Source organism: Fukomys damarensis, unplaced genomic scaffold (genome assembly GCF_012274545.1).
Source record: "Fukomys damarensis isolate Sample0158 unplaced genomic scaffold, DMR_v1.0_HiC HiC_scaffold_38, whole genome shotgun sequence".
NCBI lineage: Eukaryota > Metazoa > Chordata > Mammalia > Rodentia > Bathyergidae > Fukomys > Fukomys damarensis.
Window position 1 is genome coordinate 29,606,364 of NW_022900950.1, and position 27,733 is coordinate 29,634,096.

The 27,733-nt window shown below is 39.8% G+C and overlaps 1 protein-coding gene across 4 annotated transcripts in view; it reads left to right on the plus strand.

The window, feature by feature from the left end:
* LOC104862098 (phospholipid-transporting ATPase IB) overlaps window positions 1-27,733 on the plus strand; it is a 642,570-nt gene that overhangs the window by 499,549 nt on the left and 115,288 nt on the right. For all 4 annotated transcript variants that reach the window (XM_010623803.3, XM_010623807.3, XM_010623808.2 and 1 more), the window contains exons 31-33: window positions 2,123-2,184; window positions 2,810-2,866; window positions 5,030-5,137. In XM_010623803.3, the coding sequence (XP_010622105.1) occupies window positions 2,123-2,184; window positions 2,810-2,866; window positions 5,030-5,137 (227 nt within the window). The remainder of the gene's footprint in view (window positions 1-2,122; window positions 2,185-2,809; window positions 2,867-5,029; window positions 5,138-27,733) is intronic.

Here is a 27,733-nt window from a genome sequence, read left to right on the forward strand (position 1 = left end):
TCATATTTCTCTTTTTCTTTTGGTGTAACACTTACATGACCCTATAGAAATGTCTCAGTTTAGGGCAGCCCTGATGCCATTTTGCCATTTATTCTTCATTTATTCACAGATTTATATCACAGAAAATAATGAGCCCCAGTACTACACCCAGGGACCCACAATGACCATATTCTATGTATAAGTTCACTTACACTGTTTTAGGAAAAATTAACAGCTCTTGATTATTTAACACATGTTGGAATTCTTCAACAACTAGATGAGCAAATCAATAAGCCCAGATATATGTGGATAGCAGCTACTGGATTGAAAAGTCAAACACAAAAATCCCAATATAATCATACCTTGGTACTCCACTGCTTTGATAATTAAATTTGATAGTTGATCCACTTTTCCAGGAAAATTCTGTCCTGGTACTTGTACTTTGTTTAGTACTTGCTGTTTCTTTGGTACCTCAGAGACAAGCTGGAACTTGTTGTTGTCAATTGCCTCATGACTCTCTTCCCTTTCCAGCCAAAACAGTTTGTTTAGTGGCCATCTTTTTTATACTTACTTACTGTGCCTCCCAGAATCTATAATCATAAGTATCAAGGAATCATCTTTATACCCAGGCTGTGAGCCACTGATCTGTATTCGAAAGGAGACTAAAAGGAGGTTGGCAGTGTCACCCAAGGAAACCCTTTCTGATTCTCAGATAGGCTTTCACCTCTCAGGATAAGATCCAGACTTCTCAGAACAGGTATAGCTGAATGAATTAGACATTTCTGGTTGAGTTCTGCTTTAGTAGATATTATATACCTTATAACAGCCATCTTAGTAAAGAAAGAAAAAACATGGCTACTGAAGCTTCGATGTCCCAGTTATGTTTCTAAACATCTCTCACTGTATTCCCTGTATTCTCCCTGTATGTAGACCCCAAAAGTTCATGTAGCTGAAAATAAGAATAGTGAATAGGAATAGTAAATGCCCCCCAAAATACAGTTCAATCATTATAAATTGAGTTTGAGTTCATGTAGCTATTTTCTTTGATTGATGCATGATTGCAGTTTAGCAAAAATTAAATATGAATACTTGATTAAAGCACTTAATTAAAGCAGATTAATATGTTCTTATTTCTGCCTTTTTTATTAAGTTTATTGTTACATTTTAAGTATACAATAAAGTTACACTCATCATTGGGAACTTGTACCTTTACATGATGTATTTTGGTTCTTATTTTTTTCCCATTCCCCTGCCCTCCCTTCAACTCCTCCACCCCTCCCTATCTACATAGGCTTTTTTTCCATTGTTCCCTTTTCTCATATTTTTCCTTTCTTTCCTTTCCCTATCCCTCCCACTTCCCATATCCCTTTAGACCTTTTCTTCCTATTTCACATTATCAATTACATTTTGATCCTTATTTACACTTTTAGTTTGTCACACTAGAGAAACTCTTCGGTATTTACAAATGTGTCCTATTTATTTCACTTAAGAGTATGACCTCAGGGCTGGGGATTTAGCTCAGTGGTTCCACTGCCTGCCTTGCAAGCAGAAGGCCCCAAGTTCAATCCCCCCGTACCAAAAAAAAAAAAAAAGAGTATGACCTCAATGTGCATCCATTTAGCTATAAATGTCTCTATTCTCATTCCTTATGGCTGACTAGTACTCCATTTTTTTAAACCCACATCTTCTTTAACCAGTCTCCAATTGCTGGGCAATTGGCTGTCTCCAAGATTTAGCTATTGCAAACTGTACCACTATAAACATGGGTGAGCATATATCACTGTGGTATGATTATTTTAATTCTTTTGGGAAGATACCCAGCAGAGGGATAGCCGGGTCAAATGGGACCTCTAATCCTAGTTGTTTGAGGTATCTCCATATTGATTCCCACATTGATTGCACTAGTCTGCATTCCCACTAACAATGGAGAAGTGTTCCTTTCTCCCCCACAACCCTGCCAGAGAATGTAAAATGAAAAAATGCAGAGTTACAAAGAGAAAGAATCTTTAGAATCACACAAGATGGAATTTTGAAATGCTTCCCATTTTGACAGATGTTTCCAAGGTTCCACTTTTGTACTCTGAATAGAAGCGATTGGTATCTCAGCCCCTTGGAAGTTAATAGTAATCTCTTTGTTTTTCAGATGCTCCCTTGTCCAGTGGTCATGCTACAGACTATTTATTTGTTGGAAATATTGTTTACACGGTAAGTTTATCTCTTTGTGTTGAGCCGTTGTTAAGTGACAGATGTGAGGGTTATACTTTTCCAATACTTCTATGTAAGGTCTTTCTCATTATAATTATTTTAAATCTTTGCATGTTATAAATTCTTTAAAGTTCAGAGTGGGTGTACAATGCTCCCATCATTGTTTATCAGAGATTATGCACAGTCCACTTTAGTGGACAGCTGGCTAGCAGATTTCCTCATTCTTAAAATGACCACTTCTATCCACTGGTAAAAGTGAAGAGCACTTAGGAAAGTGGTTTCTCCAAAATTGACCAAGAATGGGCTTTTCTAGAGAAAAACCTACCTGTTCATTCCCTAAAAATAAGCCTGAGAAAAGTAGCTACAGAAATGACACTGTTTTCATATGGGTTTTTTTGTTTGTTTGCTTGCTTTTTTAGTTTATGTTTTCAATACATCGCATTTACACTCAGGTTGGGTTATTGATCTGTGTATCTATTAAGTCTTGATCATTTTTGCTACTTCTTTGAAAGCAGAGTGGCCATGAAGGAGCCAGCTTAGAAGAAGAGACCCAGGGCTTTTGCAAAGTGAAATGAATGCACTAAGGATGATATCTTTTTTTCCAAACTCCTCTTTCTTTTCACAGTATGTTGTGGTTACAGTTTGTCTGAAAGCTGGTTTGGAGACTACAGCTTGGACTAAAGTGAGTTTTCTTTGGAATTGCTTCCCTTTCCAGTATGGATATTTTTAAGCTATTATTTCTTTTTAAGCCTTGGCAAAACAATAAAAAATATCTCACTGCTTTATTTTAAAGTTTTTTTTGTAAAAATTGTGGTTTGACCTTTATTAGAACAAATTTATAATCCAGCATTTCATGTTGTCTCCCTTGGCACCTAGTATAGCTCAAAGCTAGTGAGAATCTCCTGATTTCAAGGGTATATTATTGTTGTTATGCACATACACCCACACACTTATATGTGTTTGTGGAAAATACAGAAGGAAAAGAAAGAAATTTTGTATTTTCATATAATTTTACTACTAAGACACATTAAGCCTTTGCTGTGTGTACATATGTGTACTTTTTTAAAAAAGTTGATGCATTATAGAATAGTTTTGTACTCTCTTTTCCCTAAAAATGTTATCAGAAACATTTTCCACTCCTTAAAGTGTACTTCTTTAAAAAAATTGTTCAGGATTAAAGAATATTAAGTTTCATAGATATTTCACCTTTATTTTATCTGTCCCCTATGTTAGGTGTTTTGATCATTTCCAAGGTGCGAAGGATGTAGCACATGCTTTGTATTTGTCTCTCAGAGTGTCAAGTCCTGAATGTTTTTCATGGACTTGCCTCGTGCTTTACTAAGAAGATGGGTGGTTGTGAGCAGTCGGTGTGGAATCAGGGAATTTGTTTAAGATCAGTGGCAATTATTGCAAGTGAAAGATGATGGTGTTTTAGCCTGGAATATTGAAGGAGAAGTTAACGAGTTGTTGATAAATTCTGGAAGTATTTTTTGAAGATATTTTTAAAAAGTAGCACTTGCTAATGCATTGGATTGTGATGAATTGATAAAAGAAAAGAAGAACTCAAGGATTATTGCATTAACAACACAAAGGAGCAAAATAACAATTCAGTAGATACTTATGAAGGCATAAAAATATGATATCCAAATTGATCTGATAGAAGTAGAGAGCAGAATAGCAGTTGCCAGAGCCTGGGTAGAGTAGGGGAAGGAGAAGGAAAGGGAGTGGATGGTCAGTGTGTAGAAGTGCAGTTGGATAGGAGGAATAATTTCTGTCTTTCTATAGCAAGTACTTAACTATGTTTAGCAATGATTAGTTGTATATTTCAAAGTGACTGGAAGAAAACTTTTGAATGGCCTCAACACAAATCATGCTGGACCCTCGAGTTATAACTGGCCTGACAGACAAACAACTCGGGTTATGACCGGAATTTTAGTTTTAACTTACAAACAAGTCTTGAGTTATGACCCAAATGCCAGCCAATTGTGCTTCCAGATGGTCTCAGATAGAGGTTTAACCCTTAAAGAGGTCTGGAAAGAACTTTACAACATACTTTCCTGTGTGGTCTTAATTGAGAAACCCTGGAGCAGTTTTCTGTGAGGACACTGAGATCTGCCTGTGTACAGGAGAGAGACTTTGAAGGCTGTGTAGAGGAGCCTGAGTCTTCCATTGACCTTCTTGACTTATAACCAGCCCTTGCAAATGCGTTTGTAAGTCAAAGGTCCATTGTAAGTATTTGTGATAATGAATATGGCTAATACCCTGATCTGATCATTATACAATGTACACATGTACTGGAATATTCATACTGTACTCTATTCATATGTACAATTATAATATCAATTTTAACATATATTTAATAACATTTTTTAAAACTTAAAAAGAGAGATATCCATTTCAATTTTTTAAAAAGGCACTTTGCCAAATGAACAGAACAATAGAAATTTCCAAGTGATAAATATAAGCATCTTGTTCATTGTCTGTTCTACCACTCACTCACTAGATCCATGTACTCTTTCCTTACACAAACCTTACACAAACATTTGTTGGTGGAACAAACCTTCAGGGAGCTGAGCAGGGCCTTCTGGAAGTAGAACATGGATCTTGAAGGAAGGTCAGCTGTGACACAGAGAACTTTCACCTTCAGAATAGTCTGAGGCCACTAAGAACTCAAATTCATCATCAAAAATTTAGAGGCAATATAATTAGAAAGACAGAATTCTGTGATAAATAGAGGCTGAAATCTTTCCATCAAGAAGTCTTTCCCCAGCTTGGATGTGGGGATTCTGAGCAGGTAGAGATTAGGTGGATCTGGGCCCTGATCAAGTATCTGTTTCCTCTGCAGTTCAGTCACCTGGCCGTGTGGGGAAGCATGCTGATCTGGCTTGTGTTTTTTGGTGTCTACTCAACCATCTGGCCCACCATCCCCATTGCTCCAGACATGAAAGGGCAGGTCAGTACTGCAAACTATGAGTGTGTCTCTGTGTCTGGTGTCAACTGTGCCTGCACATGTATGAGTGAGTGAATTTTACAAGTCTTGTGATAGTGAACTCCAGAAAAAGTTGTTGTCACCTGCTCCCATTAAAACTTATCAGGAGGCCAACAAATCTAGGCACCTGGAAGTTGTTGTCCAGTACACAAAAATGGCATTGGAAATTTTTAAGTATTATGAAAAATTTCAGTTAAACTCTGGCTTCCCCAGCTTGTCCACTTTTTCATAATAGGTTATGTGTTAATTATATCCAGTAATTATGTGTACTGTTTATGGCCAATGGAAAATCAGAGCTGTTTTGATTCATTCATTCATAATCCAGTGATTATGTGGATTATAGGTTTGATGTTAACAGAGGATTAATTGCCTCATTGGTAATTTGTCACCTGTGAAAGATAAACAACTTTTAATTAGATTATGAACCAGAATCTCACATTGTTCATTCTTTGAACTAGAAAGCCTGAGATTATAGGCCTTTCTGCTCATTTGAATATTTGGTACATTTTCTTTTATAATATATTTGTCCAGTGTCTGAAATTGGACCAACAATAATGACAAACTGGATCATACAATCCTCTGTATTGGGTGTAGAACAGAAAGAGCTCAGCCATCCTGTGATCCAAGACTGTGCAATCCCAGGACCTCCAGGCCTACCCCAAAGACCTCATGCTAGGGTCACCACAACCTTAGGCCCCACCAAGGAGCTGCCCCAAACCTGGAGCTTTAGGGCACTTCTACTGTAGTAGGACTTCCTGGCTGAATGTGTTCCACTTTGCCAACTGAAACACCAAATTGTGTAGAACCAGCCCCCCTTTCAGATCCATTCTCTAGGCTCCCAGGAAGGACTCTTGAGTTTCCTTCTCAAAGCACCACCACTGAGGACTCCCATGGCCTCTCTCCAAATCCAGGTCAGCGTACACATCTGTAGGTCTCAACCGACAATGACATTGTCATTGCTTACGCTCAGTTTCACTGCTGGCAAGGCTTGTGCAGAGTAGAGTTGGTGTTTGCACCAATCTGTCCTCCAGTGCTTGTGGGAACATGCTTATGTTGCTGGAGGACCAAACCAGAAGTAGGAAGAAAAGAGCAAGGGTCAGGGATTTCCATTGTTTTACTGCCCACAAAGTACATATTTTAGGGGCAGGCTGCAGACATGCTGCTCTCTCTGGCTAACTATGAAGAAATGAACACAAATGTCTGGGCCTCCCCAAGTCTGGATTCATGCTGTCCAGCAGTTTCACCTGATAATCAGTTTGCTAATACCCCAAAGTATCCAGGATGACCATGAGTATAGGAGCTGACCAAGCTGGCCCTGTCTTACAGGAGTGGGCTTAATGTTCCCAGATACATCTTTTCTTTCTTTAAGGAGAAAGGACAAATACAATATGCTTTCAATTCTTTTTCCAGTCCGGGCTGGCAGAGGAAATTTTAGGGCATTGATTAAATGAACCCACAAGATTGCTGTGTAGAAGAATGAGCATTTCCAAACAAAGATATTTTGTGAATTTAAAGAAATCAATCTTATTGAAAAAATGTGATTTGTCCCCACAAAACAAACCATGGAAAGTATCTGTGCCCATATAGTAAGGCATGGAAGCTTAGAATATCTGCTCGGTGTGGTCTCCCTCTAAGGAGTAGTGGTTCTACTCTGATTTTATTTAGAGAATTTTACAGAACAAAGAACAAAGCTGCAGCCCATTGCCATGAACAGATTTCTAAATTAGAGGAGAGTGACAGTTGATGTGATGCAGTCAGTTGGTGTGTGACTGGCAGGCAGAGCCATTCATTTGAAAGCCCCACTGTATCCTCAACAGTGCTGCTCTACTGAGCTCCCTCTGTGTGTATTTGCTTCAGTAACTCTGCATGGATTAGGCTGGTTTCTGACGGTCAGTCCCCTCACACCACCAAGGGACAGACTTATCACGCAGTCACTAATATGCCCACCTTCTCACTGGGCCAGTCACGGAAGCTTGCAGGTCTGCGTAGTTACAAGGCTCAGCTTAATGGTGACATTCACATACTTCCATGCCATGCATAAGGACATTTCAGACAGCAGAGAGCATGCACTTAGAGGTGGTCCCATAAGATTACATGGCCTAGTGATGTGATAGCGATCTCACTTTATGTAAGTGCCCTCCAAGATGATTGAGCCTCACCATGCATTACTCAGAATGTACCCCATCTGTAAGTGATTTTGCTTAGCCATCTTTATGATTTTTTTAAACAATAAAAATTTAGTGAGCCCTTCCTCCCACCCAAAGGCAAAGAAATGATCATACTAAAGTACATTTCACTTTCATTTAAAAACTTTTGTTTTGGTTGATTGGTTTCAATAGGAGGTAAATGACGTTGTTTTAAAACAAAACATGGTGGGGGAAAAAAAAAAACCTTAGCCAGGTAAAACTAAGATTTTTTATTAGGCATGAAATGAGAGGACTGATGCAGATTTTATCATTTAAAGAGCTGGTTATTATCTCCAGTCTTCTCTATAGGGGAGCCCTGAGTGGGGAGAGGGTGTCAGAAAACAATGTGTGACTTCATCTCACAGCCAGCTTTAGCACTTTTACCTGCTATGTGCCACTCTCTTTTGATTCAGTAGTTTGTTGATTCTGCTTTGAAAAATGGCAGGGAGGTATTACATATATATTTTTTAACATTTTGGAAGAATCACTTGCATGGAGAACAGGTGGGTAAGACCAGCCTGACATTTCAGAAAAGCTTTCTGCCAACCCAGGAGGAATTAAATGCCATCAAAGCAAACATAGCAACGGGGCTCAGTAAAAGAAATCAACTCCTGTAGGGGAGACAACTGAAAATATGCTAGGGTTGTGGTGGCCCTCATCTGTGATCCCAACACACTGTGAGCCTAAGGCAGCAGGACTGTAAATTTGAGCCCAGACTAAGCAATTTAAAAACTTAGCAAGACCCTGTCTCAAAAAATATCTTTAAAAGAGAGGGGACAGCTAGGATGCAGCTCAGATTAAAGTCCCTGGGTTCAATCTCCAGTACCATTTTTTAAAAAGTCCTATCTATCCCTTGGTTCTGGCTTGGTGAGTGATTAGGAGTGAGGAATATTCTGGGGTAAGCTGCTTTTTAAAAACTACTATGTTAAGGGCCAGGGATTTAGCTCAGTGGTACCATGCCTGCCTCCCAAACGCAAAGACCCGAGTTCAGTCCCTGATATGCCCCCCAAAAAAAAGAGGAAGAAGAAAAACTACTATATTAAAAGTGTTCACTTTATTGTATCTTGGTGTTACATGAATTATTTTTTCCTCATTGAATGTCTTAATCATAATGATGAAGTTGCTGTAAAGATTTTCTGTTATCTTATGATGTTTACATACAGCAGGAAAATAGTCACTAATCATAAAAAATCAGTTTTTCTGAGTAAATCTAGTAATAATTGAACAATCGCTCTTCCCATTGATATCTGAATGATCATGTCCATGTAATTTTAGTGAGACAATCACCATTAGCATGTACCATTATCTTTTTTTGAAATATAGATCATATTTACAACTACATTACATAGATTAATCAATTCAAAAGATTAATTGCTATTAATACTAATACAATTTCTTACAAAAGAAAAAAATGTTAATGATGTAATAGTCATTCTTATCTATGCTAAAAGTCTTTTATATCAGTGTGTAATGAGCATTTTTCTTCCTAACTCAGAGATATTTGTTTTTATGTCTTTCTTTGATCCATGTTATAAGCTTGCTTAAACAAGCCATTTTTAAAAATTCACACTCAGTGTACCTGTATTTGTATTAGAAATAGATATGAAATTCCCTGTGTTACTACAGATGTTCAGATAATTCATTACTATGGCTGTAAATATCAAACAGGAAACTTATGTTCAGTATATTTGAAACTTTCAATCATGGTATTTGTAACTTTTTTCTACACAGGATTCAATATTAAATGAACTTTAAATTGAAAAAAAAAAAAAGTGCTCTGGGGCCGGGGATTTAGCTCAGTGGTTCTGCTGCCTGCCTTGCAAGCACAAGGACCCAAGTTCAATCCCCGGTCCAAAAAAAAATGCTTCTAATGCTATCACCAGTTTTTTGTAACTGACTATGCAAAAGATTTTTGGCAAATGAACATGGTTCTTTGACACTCCAGAATTAAGCTAGTGTCTAACTGCAAACAGCATTCTCACCCAACAGCCAAAGATAGATTTGACACACAAAGCATTCTGTCTCTGTAACATCTTCAACTGTTGAAAAGATGCATTGTTTCTGCTGGGGTTTCCTAAACCAATGTGCCTAAGTATTTCTTTGTCTAGTCCATTATATTTGGAGTTTTTCTCATGGGGCGGAATGCAAGTTTTCCCTCGAGGGCAAGTGAAAGCAAGGGCTGTCATATTAAAGAGTTGTTGTCCACTGTCAAAGAGTTTCTGTTTTCCCTAGAGCACCTCATGATGTTATACATGAATCCCTACCAGAAAAGGAGACAGGAAATCACAAAGTTTCTGAAATCAAAGAAGTCATGTGCAAACTTCCTCCCCTGAAAATATACAGTATTCGTAGTCTTATGGAGCACCCTGTTTTTTCATTTTTCCAGGCCGCTATTTAGACCTATAGTAGATTAAAAATTTGGCTTACATCCTGGTTAATGCTATAACCCTCAGCTACGAACAAGAGGTGATGTTGTTTTTCCATAGGGACCATGTGTGCTTCTTCCCCAGTAGCACAACCATACCATATAAAGCATCTTGTTTTTTTTTTTTACCTCCCATGAAGTTTATTGGTACATTTAAAGCAAACAGTACAGTTACATTTATCGTTGGTATCTTGTACCTTTACATGATATGTCTTGGTTCTTGTTAATGATGCAAATTCTTGAAAATGGAAAATAACAAGGTTCTTTTGGTCCACAGCTTCCCCACAGTGGCCTGTTGACAAAGAGCTTTAAATTACAGAGCTGAGGGAAATTAGATTGAAAACCGGATTGGGAAATGTGCTTTTGTGTCTTTAAAATGCACTTCCCAGGGCTTCTGACTTCAGGAGTGTCTGATGGATGCCATTATACTCAACTTATGCTCCCAAGTCAGATTTGGGCTCAAGCCTCAGTTAGAGCCATATAGCTTTGCACGAATTACTTATCCTGCAGTAATTTCCCAACCCAAGATCGGAGTAAGAGTATCCACCCTAATTACCTCAGAGGATTGAAGTGAAGAAATAATGAGATAAGCTGGGAGAAATTGCAAACATACATGCCATTCTTTTTCCTGGAGTGACAAATGATTTTTAAACCTTTATACATGGAAATGTTGCTATGATTTCAACTCTATTATTTTGGCCAAGAAAAAGTTCTAGATGGGATGTTTCTTAGAAAGGTCCATTGACCACTTGTATGTGAATTATCTGGGTTGTTTGGTACAATCATTTCCCCCTAAAATATGTGCACATGTGCACACACACACACACACACACACACATGCTGAATCAGAATCTGGGTATAGAGTCTCACAACCTGAATTTTAATGAATCTGCAGGCAATTCTTCCCTTTAAATTTTGGAAATACTGCACCCAGGCATGGTGGCACATGCCTGGAATCCCAGCACTCAGGAGGATGAGGCAAGAGGATCCCTGTGAGTTTGAGACCAACCTGGGCTACATAGTGAGTTCCAGTTCAGTCTCAACTACATAGTGAGACCCTGTCTTAAAAAGAAAAAAAAAAATACTGCTACTCAGAATAATGAAACATGCTATTGCTGTATTCTAGCTTGTGCTGGGTATGGTGGGAGAAGATAATCCACAGAAAACATCATATTGGATTGAATTCTCATGGGCGGAGCTAATATACAACACAGCCAGGTACTGCTAGTGAGCATCTCAGGACAGCTAGCTTTCTAAACAAGAAATTTCACTGAAGATATTACATCATACCACAGAAAATGCTTCTCACCAACTTTGGTGCTTTTCCTTTAAAGTTCTTTTCATTGCGAGTAAAGGAGAGGGAAAAACCCATTCACTTCAAAGCTTACAAACTGCTAACTCTAGCCCCATTGCCAAGCTCCAGGCCCCAGCCAGTTTCTGGCATATGGCAGGCTTTTATTTTATCCTAAATACAGGAGTACTTTTGAGTTTTATATATATGCTCGTGAACACTCATTGCATATCCCAGTGGTCTAAAAGTAAAAGCAGAAGAGGGCTGCCATTTTGTTGTTGTTGAGGCAAAGTAATTTTTTCCCAAGAAGTTTTCTTCCCTGGTTTTCACAACCAGTCTGATCACCACCCTAAGTGTGTCCATATGATAATATGGGAATAGTGACATTTGTTTCTGCCTGACGTGTGCACCTGGAGATAAGCTGAGAAGGCAACAAAATGACCATATGAATGGCCTCTTTGCTCAGCCATAGTTCCACAGTATCTTCGTAACACTTAGGATGAAGGCATAAAGGTGAGATTCCACCTAAAATCAGTCAGGACTTGTCTTCCGGTAAATGTCTGTGATGTGCAACATGGTAGGTTTTCTCCAGTATCCATCAACAGTCTTTTCTCAGGGGTGCCCCATTTGTATTCACTCAGGTATCTTGGCTTGCTCAAGAGTCCAAATACAGTAGGGAGCTATTTCCACTCCTAATTCCAGCAGAAGCTCAGTTCTGTGCCTTCTGCTGCAGTTAGTGATTCAGAGGCTTGAAGGAGATACCAAGAGACACTGTTGGAGATTTCTGAGATATGTTTGTTTAAGGCCAAAAAAATCCAGCAAAGAAAACACTTTCTTTTTGGAATGGTGTGGTTGAGACTAACTCTGCTATAGTTTGGCTGCTAAATGTCCTCGGGTGGTGTAACTTTTTAGACATAAGACTAATGGGAGAACTTTAGGTTGTTGGGAGCATGCTCTTGAATGAGACTGTAAGACCCTAGCCCCTTCTTATTTCTCTGTGGTTTCCTGGCCATGGTTTTGTTCTACCACACGCTCTTTCCATCCTGCCTCACCATCCTGCCCAAAGCCACAGGGTCAACTGAACTAGAACTTCCAAATCTGTAAGCTAAAATGCACCTTTTATTTTTGTAAATTGATTATCTCAGGTAAGGCATTTGTTCTAATAATAGAAAGCTAACACAGAATCCAAGAATTGTTCAGCCACCAAAAGGACAACCATCCTCAGACTCCTACTGCTTATGTAAATGAAAGGCCAGCAACAACAGCAACAACAAAAATGAAAAACAAAAAGCCTTCCATGCAGTTGCCGAGGTTCCAAATGAAGCCTGCCTTGACATGCATCACAGGTCAGACTCACCAAGAAAAACCTGTGTGTGATCCCTAGCTTTTGTGTGTGGATCGTGGGAAGGAAAGAGTGCTTCTTCCGAGTGTGAAGGTCATTTGGGATGTTTTCCTTATTTTTACAAATGTACTGTCAACCAAACAAGATTTTTAAAAAACAAGCTTAAGGCTTTAGCATAGCATATATTGTAGTATTATTTTGCTATACTCGAAGTCGTAGGTTGATGTAAAGAATTGGCAAAGAATTACATTAACAGTACAATTATTAGGACTTGAGATAGTAACATCCCAGAAACATTTAATTGGAATATCTGAAGTTTATTGGTATTATCTTTAACAAGGATATTGAAGAGAACCAGTTAATTTAGAAGCCTGAGACCCAGCAAGTGAGGGGCAGTTAGCCTCAGGAAATAGTAAGTCCAAATAGAGACTTGCTCTTAGTTTCAAACAGCATCCTAGCATCTTTGTAGTTTTCTTAAATATTGAATTTGGCCAAATTATTTGTTGATATCCAGTTTACATTTTAGCTTTTAAACTTGCACATTTGTAAAATAGTAAGAAGGAATGTGCTATGTTTCTGGAAAATGTTGTTTTCTGTAAAAAAATAACAATACAGGTAATATTAAGAGGACACAGGCATGATAGTGTCTCATGTACCTAGGAGTCTTGTCATCCCAGGTATCCCAGGTGGGTACCTTTGCCTTCTTGGAAGGCCCCCACACCAATCCTTGTTGGAGGTAATCACTAGAACCAAAACAATATTAAACCATAACACAAATTCTTCATTGATAATAAAAAGGAAAAATCACAAAGTTAATTTAACCATATCTAAATGGGTTCTTCTAGGCCTATAAATAGGTGAAGATCTATCCAGCTTGCTTTACTATAGAGAATGCACTGTGGAGAATGTACTGTCAGAAAATGGCTCTCAGCTGTTATGTGGAATGCCAAGTTCTTTTTGTTTTTCTCCTGATTAAGAAATGAAGGAAAAAGGATATAGATATAGATATAGATATAGATATAGATATAGATATAGATAAATCTTTAAAGTTAGAAGCTCCTTTAAGTGGTTTTTAGATCTTTCCATAGGCAATAATCCCTTTATCTGATTGCCTTTCTTCAAGGCCCTCAAGAGCCATAGTATTAGTCTGGATTAAAGTAACCAAGTCAGACATTTTTCCTAACTGCAAAAGTGGAACTTGAACTAAATAACCCTCATGCCTGAGATGTTTACAAAGCTAAATATGTTGTTTACAATATCCATACTTGCGTTAATCTGAGCTCCAGTTTTTGTCAGGTATGTGAAGTCAATAGTATATGTCTTTGGAAAATAAGGAAACTAAAGAAAATAAAACATGCAAATAACATGCTTATTGAACAATTGCTGTTTATCAGACAAAGTTTAGTAATCTCTTGGTAGAGATTGTCTCCAGGGTCCTCCACAAATAGCAGTATCCTGGGACATTCTTGTCCTTTGTATAAAGTGGTGTAATGTTTACATAAAACCCATGTGTAGGGCTGGATATGTAGCTCAGTGGTAAAAGTGCTTTCCTAACATGCACAAGGCCCTAGTTTCCATCCTTAGCAGTACACAAAAACAAAATAAAGCAAAACTTATGCACATCTTCCTGTGTACTTGAAATCATCTCCAGATTATTCATAATTGCCAATACAATGTAAATGTTATAGAAATAGTTGTTAGGGAACAATGACAATTTTAAAAGGCTGTACATGTTCAGTACAGATGCAGTTATTTTTTAACATTTTTTATCTGCCTTTGGTTGATTCCACAGATGTAGACCTGAAAATATGAAGTACCAACTGCATGCATTCATATACTCTGTGTCTGCAATCGCATGAGTAATGGGTTAAACATCAGCTCATTCAGGAATTGGCACCCACATCAGGGCTAAGGCCTAAAGTGAAGGTTCAGTTCCATGGTCAGGCTGGGAGTAGAAGAGCTTGAATTTCCCCTCAAGCTCATTAGACTCCAGGGGATCAATCTCCACACTTTGTCCCTATGAAAGACACCTACAGGGGAAGTGAACCAGTTTTCCAGTAAATGTCAATCATTAAAATTTAGCTTTTATAAGACTAGGGTGTAGTTCAGTGGTAGGGCACTTGGCTAGGATGGACTAGGCCCTGGATTTGATCCCCAACATGCAAAAAAGTGCTTTTATTTGATTTTATCTGAAGCAACTCACCCTACAATATAATCCAGTGTTCTACGCATAGATGTCAATGTAGAAGGCATAAACAGACTTCAGGTTTGAGCCACAGAATCTATCAATGGGCCTAGTCTTCCGTGCAAGAAAGCAAGCTTCAAACACTAGGATTGTTTTAAAGTTATGGAAAGCCCTAATATGGGAGACCTGGACCCCTCCTCCCATACACAGTTCTTTCCTTTTTGGCAATTTATTTTACTCCGGTCTCTCATTTCAAGAGTGCCCTGTGTTAAATAGAGGCCAGGCAGCTTTGATTGTAACGTTTCTCTTTAGTTGGGTGTTTTGTTGTGGTGTTGCCATTTGTCATTCATTCTGATGTTAATCTTTAAAATATCTGTCAGCAAATTAAAGTACACTTTGCGTGCTGATTTTGTTTGTTTGCAGTATTTATGCTCCATGGCCAGAGACTATGTTTGATGTGGTTTTGAACTTTTCCTTTCACACAACATGTAGAACCGTGTGTGCGGGCCACTCTCAGAACCCACGCGGCCTTCCCCCGACAGCTGCAGAGTGAGGTGATCTCTGACGGTGGCTCACCAGGGCTCTATCGGTTTGCTGTATTTGAAAAAGATAGAGGTGTCTGAGAAAGGCCACTGAATCAAAGATGTATGTGAGAAAATACAACCAGGGTGGGTTAGATGACAAGGGAGAAAAGGATCACTACCAGGATTTTATAATTTGTATAAGTCACAGTGCAGACCCATTTTTATAGTATCTAAGGGCAATTTAGTGAACAGGCTTTAAGATTTTCAGTCGTTACTGCTGTTGGTATGACCACCATAAAATGTTGAAGTTGGATGCTTTTGGTTAACTGCTGTCTTGAGTAGTTCGCCTTACTTTGGCTACATGCAGAAAAAGAGAGATCTTGGCTGCCTGCATTTGTGCTTGTGTGTTTTGTGCTCGATTCTATATGCTTATATGTACATATATGTGTTATTTGTGTGTGTTTAAGTGATTGAAACCTGATTTTGATGAAGGATAGAAACTGAAAAGAGGCATATTTCCATGCAGATGCTTCCCAGTGTACTCTTGAAGGCAAACCTCACCTACTTCATTCACCCACATGGCATGCAGAGTATAACAACATCTTGTCATCTTGGGCCTGCCCTGAATTTGCTTCCCCTTTTTCTGATCCCTTCCCTGTTTTCAGAATGTGCTTTCATAGTATTGGGTCTACTGTGCTCTACCTCTAGGGTGTGGATCTGCTGCCTGGGACTGTTCAACCAGACCTCACAACTCACTGACTGCAGCAATTAATTCAGGAATGGGCATGGTGGCACCTGCTGGGGCTGCTTAAAGCTAAATCAAAGATGCAGGGTGCTCTCCTGCTGCCAGGGTTGTTATATGAGTATGGATCTGCCAGGGGTACCACACCTGAGGGTGAAGTGAGCACAGAGGAAAGCCCTTGAGAGCTGACAGCACTGAGTGTGCACCTGGATCCAGCTTTGCCTGAAGCTAGAGCCATCACTGAACTCTTTGATAGCCACAAACTACTGTTTCAATTTTTGTATAAATTAGGCTTCTGTTACTTCTGAAAAGTTTTCTAATTAATGAAAAATTAATCATTCAAGGTACAGACATAAGAGGTAAAATCATCTTAGATCCAGTTAAGATAGAATTCTCATATTCCTTATGGAAAATTGGCATTGTTATGCAGTAGAAAAGCAGCTGTCTAACTTTCTTACTTGGGTCTTCCAAGCTGATGTAGAAAAGGACCTAGACTTTTTTTTAGCTTTCAGCATGTCTCTCTCAGCTCCCCTTTCCCAAAAAAGACAGGCTAGAGTAGAAACTAACTGTTTTAAATAGTGGTAGAAAAAATACGAGCTTTTGTCTTTCTCGTGGCAGACTGGTGTTTGCAATGGCTTGGAACCAGATGGTCCCGAGCAACACTGTCTGATAGAAATACAGTGGGAGATGTGTATAATTTTAAATTTTCTAGTGGTTCCACTATAAAGACAAAAAGATATAAGTGAAATTAGTTTTAATAATATATTTTAGTTATGCCATTCCCAAAATATTATCACTTCACTTTGTAATCGACATAAAAAGATGTTTCGCGTTCTCCTTTTGTCCGTCCATGTGTGTCATATGTACAGCACTAGCCTCAAGTCTGACCACACCTGTCAAATGCTCAATAACCACAGCACAGCTCTTGACCAACTGAGATTTAGAAGCACAAGTTTGCTCCCCAAAGCTCAAGTTAGTACAAATGACATCTAGAAGTAGGAAACCTGATTCAAATGAGACTGGGATCCCGGAGAAGCCAGGTTCCAGGTTCCTCCCATACACTCGGGATGTGCGTTGCCTGATTTGTGTTTTAGTTGGTGTCCACTGGAAGGCTCTTAGCTCTTCCACAAGACTTTCCCTAAAAGCAAAATCTAGAAATAGCACAGCTGTTAATCTAAGGCCTTACCAGTTGTTTGAAGCAGAATTTATAAACCAAGATTTACAAAATATAGATCTGATTCCCAGTATTTCCTCCAGAATTTTGGCTAATATTCCAAGCTTTTCTCCCCAAATGGTAGTATCAATAGGTCAGGGCCTGGGACTTTGGTAACATTTATGTCATGCTACAAGCAGCTGATCAATGATAACTACACCCCATTGTAAACAGGTTAGGTCTTCCAAATAGTTATCTGTGAGTAGTGTGATTTCTATGCAGGATTATTTAACTCCTGAGAATGTGTAAATTCCTTGTCCCTTTGTCTTTATCGACCTCCAGACTGATCTCTCCCTCCTTAGGATGATTCTAAGTCCTGTCATTTTTGCTTCCTAAACATCTCTTAATTGTATCTCCTTCCATCCAGTCTTAGTTTTCTCCGTCCAGCTAGTGCTGCATCCGTCCTGGCCAGGACCCCTTACATAGCCTCAGGACTTGCTTTCAGTACCTGGTCTGCCTGGATGTATTCCTCTTCTGTAGCAGATCTAATATATGTTCCCTAGGGTCCTCTCACCCTTCAAATAAAATTGTATCATTAACTTGATCCCTGAAACCCTGCGCTTATCATAGGCTTGTGTGAAATTTGGAAGAAGCCTAAAAAATAAAAGATGTGTACATAAGTGAGTGATAAATTATTAACTCTCTTTGGGAGGCACTAATGGGGATTTAACCCAGGGCCTTCCCACTGAGCTATATCCTCAGCTCTTTTTTAAAATTTTGAGAGAAGATCTCTCTAAGTCACTAAATGGCTTAGGCTCAACTCCAACTTGTGATCTTCCTGCTTCAGCCTCCCAGTGTGCTGAGATTATGGGTATGCACCACCACATCTGATGTAATTTTGCATTTTTCTTAAGAGACCATTTTCTCATTCAAAGAATGACAGAACATTTTTAGTTAAATTACAGCCTAATTTTTAACTACTTGATTATTACCTGTAGTATGATATTGGATATTTGTATTTGGAAAGAACTAATTATCACATTTCATTACTACATGGAAAGTATTTGGATCTGATATTAATGAAAACATGGATTTTTCAAGTACCTGGTTCCTGAGGCACAATCTAATCATTATCTGATGACGTGATGAGATAAAACTCATTGGCATTCGGTTCCAGGCAGCACTAGCAGAAATACACATAGCCATAACCAGCGTGCCACGGGGCAGCATTTTCATTATGATGTTCCAGGGACTATGACGTGTGAAATAATACATATAAGCACAGAGCTGGTTGTGGTCAAGAAAATGTCAGGCATAGTAGAGTCTGGTTGCAGTTGGCCTGGTAAATCTGTGATGCTTGCATGGAAGAAATGAGCTTCCTTGGAGGACTGTTGCTTAGTAGGTGAGGTTGTAGGGTGGTCCAAGCTCACAGTTTCGGGATGAAGTGGTCTGGCCTTGAGAGTTGAATTGGGGCACAGGATTTCACTGTCAAGAAAAGTGGAAAAAGAAAACACTGAAAATAAGAAAAGTCTGTACCCAATACACTATCTTACTTAAAGGACAGAAAAGCAGCAAGTAATACAGCTGTGTGTCCTATAAGAGCAGACACAAGGTGGGAAACGGGAGAGAGGAAGGGCACTGCAGCTGATGATGGGGAGCTACAGACCCTGTGTGGCACAGAGAAAGCCAGGGGTGGCTGTGGGGCCTGGAAGGAGAGGCCTGAGGTGCTGCACACAGGATCCCACTGCCTGTGAAGTTGGCCTGGGCTGAGCATCAAGAGAGAAAGCGTGACCGGGAGAAAAAAGGCTTGGTAACATAGTAAGTTTGAATTTTGCCTTTTTATAATTACTGTGGGGAAAATAACTTTAGGAACTGAAGGAAATAGAGGGAGTACAAGTGTTATTTTCTGCTATCTTCTGACTGCTAGACTGTTTAAAAAACAAATTATTTTTGAAAAGTTTTTTTTAAGAATCTATCCACTATTCAAAGAGAAGTATACATTACATTAGGATATTACAGTAGTTTTCTTTGATGTAAACTTGAGACTTTGAAAATCTGAGGCAAGCCTGATTTGGGAAAATAGCTCATTATTGCTGAAGTGGTTTGTTTTGAACAGGAAATACAAAATCAGGAAGCAACTCTAGATAATAAAGTTGTAGACCTGAGGGTTTATTCAATTCATTAAAAGAAAAAACAAATTCTTTTTCCACCCAAAGGTTTTCAATGGTTCAAATTTAGTGAGATAAGCCTAATGAAGTAGTATTCTCATACACGGCATGAAAACGATTTGGGTCAAGCCCTTTACACAGTCCTTTGGGCTTAGGTCATCTTAGTCACAGAGAACCTTATACCAAATTCCATTTAAGATCATCCCTCCCCTCTAAAAAAAAAAACACTTCTTTTAATGGAATAATTATTCTTTATTCCTCAATGTCCTTTTTATAACTGCTAGAGTTAGGAGCTATTGTTCTTAAAAGTTATAATTCAGGTCCAGCTAGTCTAGAGAGCCTACCTTTTTTTGTTGTTGTTTTTGTTTATTTGTTTGTTTGTTTTTTTGAGACAGGGCCTCACTATGCAGTTGAGACTGACCTGGAACTCACTATGTAGCCCAGGCTGGTCTCGAACTCACAGGGATCCTCCTGCCTCAGCCTCCCGAGTGCTGGGATTACATGTGTGTGCCCCCGCTCCCAGCTGAGAGCCTACCTTTTGATTCTTTAAATTTCAGAGAGGCTGAAGTGATCTTCCAAAACTTTAAACTTTGAACTTTTGAATAAGCAGCAGTGTTATTTGAATTCTCCGTATCATTCCACTTCCCGTTTCTCCCAGCATTGTTTATATGCATTTTTGCAATATGTGCACTTCCTTCATTGCTGTCAGTTCTCTGACTGTCCTTCTGATGCCCGTTGTCCTTGGCACCTATGCCCCACCTTCTGACTAATTCTGCTAAGAGCATCTCCCAATCTGATCCTTAAAGCTAGTGCCTCTGGAGACATCCATGCACTGCTGTTCTAGCTTGCATTTCAGTTTTGGTTGAAATTTTTAGTGAAGCCGGTTTTGTCAAGAGACCCCTCTGGAGCTGTTTACTACCAAAATCACTGAGGATTCTAAGCCAGTTTATAAGCCCCCCAAGCCTCCAGACATTACTTGGAAAGTAACTCTGCTCATTAAGGACTCATTAAGGATATTATTTACTATGTTCAATTGCTGACAGAGAGAAAAATGCTGCTTGTCTAGCGACTTCCTAATAGAGCCTCCATTGTATGCAGGAGAACCCTGGAGACCTGAAATGTCTGTCAGTCTTAGAAGATTGCCCAAGAAAGTAGCTGATTTACTAAATAGATTGCAAGTGAAAAGTTAACAGTTTAACCACTAGGTTCCACTTGGCATTGAAGGAAAAAGGGTTTTCAGTTTTACAGTATATGGAGCCAACTTCTTGTGGACACCCTACCCTGCTGCATGCGAAGACAGTCCTGGGAGCATCTAAGCAGTGGGTGAACAAAGGAGGTCCAAGGGCACGGTGCACAAATAAACCAAATGAGCCCTGTCTCCAACATCACCAGTCACGCTTCTCAGACATACTGGGTTCCTTGCAATTTGTTGTATAGTTTATATCAAAACTGATGACTAACATTATGCGATAACAACTAAGTGGGTGGCTCTAAATAATGTTTACTAACTGCTTGTCATCCATCTAAGAGAGTGGCTTCCCAGTGCCTCTGACTCTGAACACCTAATGCATAACTCTTCTTTCTTTTCACCCTGATATTTCCTCTCGTGTTCCCTCTCTGGCTAATGCAGTCACAATTGCTAACACTAAAACTGTCTGCTCACCTCTCTTCCTCCCTCATCTGCCTCATCCACAATGACCCAATATCACTAATTTTCACTTCTGCAGCTCTAGCATTTATATGTGTGTCACAGCATGTATAGCATTATCCCACCAACCCGTACATGTATGTGGTCTATGGGGCAAATCAAAATGGTAAGAAGGAACACTGGCGTTGAGAAGAATTTCAATAAAATCCAAGTCAGGTCTCTGGGTTTTGTGTAGCTTTTTGTATAGCTTGTTTCCACAAAAGGATATCTTGAAGCTGAAATTCTTTCTCCACTAATGAGTTTCTTTGAGAAACTTATGTGATGCCCAGGATATCTCTAGTGGTGGCACTAAACAATGGCTAAGAGAGCAGGATGCTCTGCTGGCCATTGGCCTTGGCTTTACAAGTTTGGGGCTATCTTCAACATGCTAAGCTTTATTAATTATGCCAGTCAGAATCTTTGATTGTAATAAAAAATGACTTTGACTTAAACAGGGGGAAGAAAGCATTGAAAGTTAGTTACTATGCAGCAATAGTGATATATGGGAAGACTGAAGAACCTCACTGAGAAAGCTGGAGGGACCTAGGAAGTGGCTTGGACCACCTTTGTGAGATGCATCTTCACGCTGCTGCCCTTGACATGCACTTCTTCTGGTGACGGTGCTGCGGTGGTCTTTGAGTGTGGGCAGGAGCAGCAGGTGGACGAGCCTGGGTCTATTGCCATGCCGCACTGCCTTCTGCATGATTCTTACTGCAGGTTTGTGTGAACTGGCTCCAATGTGTTTTAGGAAGATCATAGTAATGCTTGCATTCTCTTGCAAAGAGCAAAAGGAAAAAAAAATCTCTGCAACTTTGTTTCCACAAGGGCAAAAAGTTCGGAGGAGCCTCCTAGAGACCTTTTCTTGATAGCTTCTCCCAATAAGAAAACAAATTTCCCTAACTCAACAAGTAACTGAAATGTAGCTTAAAGGAAAAAAATCAGTGATGCTTATAAACAAAGGAGGAATTGTCCATGTAAGAAAATTTAGGACTGGAGGTTGGTGAAAAGCAGAATAGCACTTGGTACACTTAAAAAACTAGATAGCGTAGGTAAAGAAGTGGCTTCCCAGATGCCTGTCTTTGGGATGGCTTGCTTTGGGAAGATCATCAACAATTAATTAGATACAGGGCCAGGGTTTTAGCTCTGTGGTGCTGTTACCTGCCTCGCAAGCACAAGGTCCTGAGTTTGATCCCCAGTACCCCCCAAAAATTAATTAGATATAATTATTCATAACTTATCAGTGTCTAAAGTAATTTGAGTAATAACTTTCCTTGTGCTTCTGGAAAATCTAGCAGCACCTCTACAGAGAAGTGTGTCTTGGCAAACTTGCTTTTTATGAAATAGTCAAATATTCCATCACATTACAAAGTATAATTTTTGTTTATTTTCTCAGGATGCCATCAAGTCATGAGCAACCAAAAGACTTGATTAGCTTGATTTCATTGTACCATGTTAATGAGACACTGTTAGTGTCAATTTGAGTGAGTTACTGTAATCAAGGAAAATTGCTTCCTGTTCTACCGTCCTTACTATGAGGAATAAGGGATAGCTAAAGTTTGAGATGAATTGTTTTTGCAGCAAGATTTAAGCATTTTAATGCCCTTTCTAGAATACATTTAGGTCAATCCATGTAAATCTGCTAGAAAGACCTATACAGTAAGGAAGTGGTATTTTCAAACTACTTCTTTTTCATTCCCAGGAGCTATTATTTATTGTTAAAAGTTATACACTCCTAAATAGAAAAGCCAGTCTCACCTATCTTTTTGTGCCCCCAGAGCTATTGAGCATGTTAAGCTTTTCAACAGAAGCAGCCAACTTTTTCAGTGAAGAAATTTTCAGTCTTGGTGGTTAGGGCAAAAATGTGGGTTAATTTTACTGGTTTCTCGATGAAACATGTTTCATGATAAATTCAATCTTTCCTAAAAAAAATTCCCCAAATCTACATTTCTGTGCAAAATCCAACATGAAAGTTTTTTTTATATTGAAGTAGCCAAAGAGTTTGTGTGTACCCAGGCAAACAGTTTCAGGTCCAAGGTTAGAGTATTTATTGCTGGAGGTATAATGTGTGTTTGTTTCCAGGAAGAATAAAATCCAAGACATTGACATGGATTTTCAAGTATATTAATTTACTTTTTTGTTGTCTCAAGAGGAATTTTTTTTCTCCTTGCCTTTTTCTCCTTTTTAATTCTTTTCCACATTTGATAGAATGTAGACGGATTTTTGCCAGGGATAACTAGGAAAGGTATACAATGTGTTAATACACAGGAGATCTGCTGATTTCATTGCACTGACTTCAGAGAAAGTTACTGCCCTCTGACTTTGGCATAGCATGCAGGAAATTCCTCATTGGCCTGCCCAATGCAATAAACAGACCTCCTGCATCTAACCACATCCATGCTGAAGTTTCTCATGTGGGGTTACTTTAGCTTTTTGTGTAAAAGTTAAGGGTCCCAGCATTCCTGTTCCATGATTTCTTTAGCTCCTATGCTTTGGAATTTGTGTGAGACTGGGTTTAGGGGTTAAAAGGACTTACGGTTTGGCTTTGCTGAGCTCTTTATGCACACAGTAAAGGTAGACAAGGTAAACAAATCCCCTGCGGAGGGATAGAAAGATACTTTCCATATACAACTGGCCCTTCATATCCTTTTCTGGATCCAGGATTTACTCAACTACTGCAGATTGCAAATATTTTGGGGAAAATTGTATCCATACTTAACATCTGCAGACTTTTTCTTATCATTATTCCCTAAACAATACACTATAACAGCTACTTACATATTATTTGCATTGCATTAGATGTTGTAAACCATCAAAGATGATTAAAAGTGTACAAGAGGGTATACGTAGCTTCTATGCAAATTCTATACCATGTGACATGAGGGGGCTTGAACATCCAATGATTCTAGTATCCGTGGGGTTCCTAGAACCAATCTTCCCTGACTCTCCCTGCAGATACTGAGGGACAGTTGTATCTTACATTGCATCAGCTTGATCAGAAGTCACCATTTGTTTTCTATTATTCATCAAGGACATTGCCTGTTTTATTCCTGCTGGTGAGTTTTTCAAGTACCCCTGCAACCCAAAGACTGACCCACAGATGAGCAGCATCAGTGAGGCTTTTTAGAAATGCTGGGTCTTGGGACCAAACCCAGAACTATTTGACTAAAATCAGCTTGTGTGTGTGTGAGTGTGTGAGTGTGTGTGAGTGTGTGTGTGTGTGTGTGTGTGTGTGTTACTGAAGATTGAACCCAGGGCCTTTTCACTGACTTACATTCCTAGCATCTCCCAACCTTTTAAATTTGATTTTGAAGCATGGTCTCCCTAGTTGCTCAGGCTGGGCTCGAGCTTGTGATCCTCCTGCTTCAGCCTCCCAGAGTGCTGGGATTACGGGCATGCGCTGCCACTCCCAGTTTAGAACCTCATTTTAACTAGATTCTCAGGTGATTCATAAAACATTCGATGTTGGGGGGGGCCCTGAGTCACACGCCACCCCACCTGTGTGCCTGAGCCCACTCCAAGAAAGTCACCACAAGAGAGTATGAAGGAAAAAGCACACCAGTGGTGGGGCAAAGAGAAAGGAGAGCCAGGAAGGACATCACCTGAGTTAAATTATGCTCATTAATTCAATTTGAGGCAGGAATGTGTGTAAATAAACGCTGGCAGCTGCAGCAGCTCTATTTCCTGCAGGGCTCAGGCAGGAATGCAGGGGCCAGTAGATGTGTAAGCCTGATGCCTCATCGACGGATAGCACTGCAGCCATGAGATAATGGTGGCCAAGATGGTATTATCATTATCGTATTAGGAGGTCTTAAACACAGAGTCAAGTGCCAAACCTAGTGGAACTGGAGAAGCTGCCCTCACGTAGATAAAATCTTCATTATTGGGAAAGATTAAGCTTACTTGACTGCTCCCTCCTCTTTTTACAAAAACCAATACAGATGAGATTTCCCAGGCGAGGCCCTGACTTAAAAAAAAACAACCAAAGAAAATCCAGATTTCCCAGGGGTCAGAATGTATTGGGCAGTGCCTTGGTGACCATAGTTTGGCAGCACTTCTAAATAAATAACCTGATCGCATCGCCTTTTCCGTACAGAATTCAGTTCAGAAGAAACAGAAAAAATATTGAGTGCTACTGATTAACAATTCCGTTGTGCCATAAATCTGTGAAATATTTATGGGTTTAATTTTTGGCCCTTCATGTTTATTAACCATGTCGAGGGCTGAACGATCATCATCGGTTAATATTTATTAAAACCAATATGGCATGCTGGGTAAAGACACTAGCTTAAGCATGAGAAGATAGTTCTGTTTGCTCTGTCATTTTAGCACGTCATCCAATATTTATTTAAAAATGCTGTCTGTTTTCCGATTTAAATATTACCCACAAGCCCCTTGTCCCTGCCCACTGATGGACTGGCTGTAAATGAAGAGCTGTATTCTTTTTTTATTTGATCTGGAAATATTGTCCCCAGTCCTCTGTGCCTGGTGTGATGGCGCCAATGGTGATGATAATGATGATGATGATGGCTAACCAAGTTCTAGACAGCTTACTGAATGCTTTTTATATTTAATCCACACTACAGTTTCTTGTCCAAATAAGACGCTGAATCCTAGTGGAAGTTAAGGGGCCTGCACATGGTCACATGAGGCAGGGGGCTGGGATCTGCCTCAGGTTGTCTCCAGGGCCACTCTTGAACTTCTGCCCAACACTGCTCCCCAACATGCCTTATATTCTGTGCTCTTAGAGCCTGCTGCATGATTTCTTTATGGAAGACATTAGCAGTAGTATTAGTATTGTTGTTGATGTGGGTACAGATCTCTCATCCACTGGATGATTAGCAATTTGAGAAGCGACTGGCAGAGAATAAGTTAATGCTGCTCCCCTGTCTTCCTGCACTCTGTTCCTGTTGGTACCTTCTGGCTTCCTCTGCTTGTTAGCAGGCTATCAAGAGACAGGCTGTGGAAAGCAGAAACATCATTCTCGAATCAAAATCTGCTTTGCTCTACTCTTCAGTTTACTTCCTTGGGGAAACGGAGGACTTTTGTTTTATTTTGTTTTTCATTACTGGGGATCAAACACAGGGTCTTTTGCCAGGCAAGCACTCTGCCACTGAGCTGCATCTTAAGCTCTTCTTAAAAATTTTGTCTTTAGATAGAGGAGTCTCACTAAATTGCCCAGGTTGGCCCCAAACTTGTAATCCTTGTGCCTCAGGCTCCTAAGGGACTGGGATTACAGGCAGTACCCAGCTAAGACAGAGTTCTGCACCATGACTGCTTGAGCTGGGTCAGCAGTCATCCTTCTTTCTATTGATCTTTCCTCAAAGCAGACAGTCCAGGGTGCTTTGAGTAACTTCAGCTGTCATTCCTGAGGCTATCTGAGCTGGATTTGAAAAGCAGTGCTTAGGAGGAGGGCCCAAATCCAAGCACCTGAGTGAGCAGCCCCTGCTTCTGTTTCACTCACTGCTCTCAGGCCTTGGCCTCCCTAAATCCATCAGACAGGTTATAGTCTGCTTGCTAGAAGCTTGGTTCCCAGGGTGGTGTTTTTAAGTGGCAGTGGAACTTTCAAGAGATAGGGCCTGCTGGGAAGCAATTGAACAATGAAACACTGCCCCTGGAAGGAATCGATGTAGTTCTTGTGGGACACTGGTTAGTTTTCACAAGAGGATTGACAGCAAAGATCAAAAATCTGGCTTGCCATGTGACCTCTTCTGTATGTATTTCTGCCATCGTGATGCCATCATCGTGGAGCTGTCCTGCTTCCCCAGAGGTAGAGCAAAGGGGTCACCTGATCTTGGACTTTCAGCCTCCAAAACTGTGAGCTAAATAATCCTCTTCTTTAAGGGTTACCCAGCTGAGATATGTTGCTATGGTAATGGAATATAGACTAATGCAAGGCCTCTCCTTTTTCACCACTAACATTGGCTCTGATCCCTCTCCCACCCTCTACTGACTGTTAGCTCTGTGGGGAGCAAGCAATAGAACTCTTCACAGAGATGAGAGGGACTTAGTACAAGTGTGGCCTTTGCCTGTATGGCCTTGCTAGGACATCATTTTGTAGCAAGGACCACATGGACAGGCCACACTCTCCTATTCTCACATCCACTTCCTGCTATGCCAAGAAAATAGCCCCTCCCTCGAACCTAATTGTTGGTTGGTCTCTGTCCTTCATTTGCCTTTCTTCTCCTGTGTCCTTCCTGGCTCAGTCCTTCTCTCCTACCATCCCTCTATCCAGGGTGACTGCAATGCTCCTTAAAAGGGGATATAAAAGCTCAACACTAGGTCTGGTAACTAAGGTGTACTGTGTCCCCTCCTCGGCCTATCAACAGAGGCAGAGGTTGGCTGGTGTTAGAGTCACCAGCAGCCTAAAATAGATCAGTCCTGAGTCAGAGAATCTCCACATCCTACTGTTTCTGATTATACCATTGTCTTCCTATTAATTTTTAAGTCTTGTTTTTTCTTAGAATTAAACAGTCATGGTCTGATATGTGGGGAATCTGATCAGAGCAGGTATTTGTGAAACCAGAGCATTTATCCTCCTTTAAAGTTGGTCTTTGCAGCCACAGGGGTTGTTTTCATGCATCGTGCCTTAATGATGTGTTTATTTACCTAGACTGACACAGTGCTCTTGGACCCTGAGTAATTTGATATTAACTTGTAATAACCAGGATTCTTATGGAAGGAAGGGACTTTTAAAAGAAAGCAAAAGGAATTGTGGGTTTAAATTTCCACTGAGAGACTGAATAAAACCCTCTGAAAGAGGAGTAGGGGTGTTATTGGCTACCTCTGATGAAATTTCATTGCTTCCTAGTTGCTTTTGGCTGAAGGACTTTTTTTCCTGAGAATATTACAGTAGCTAC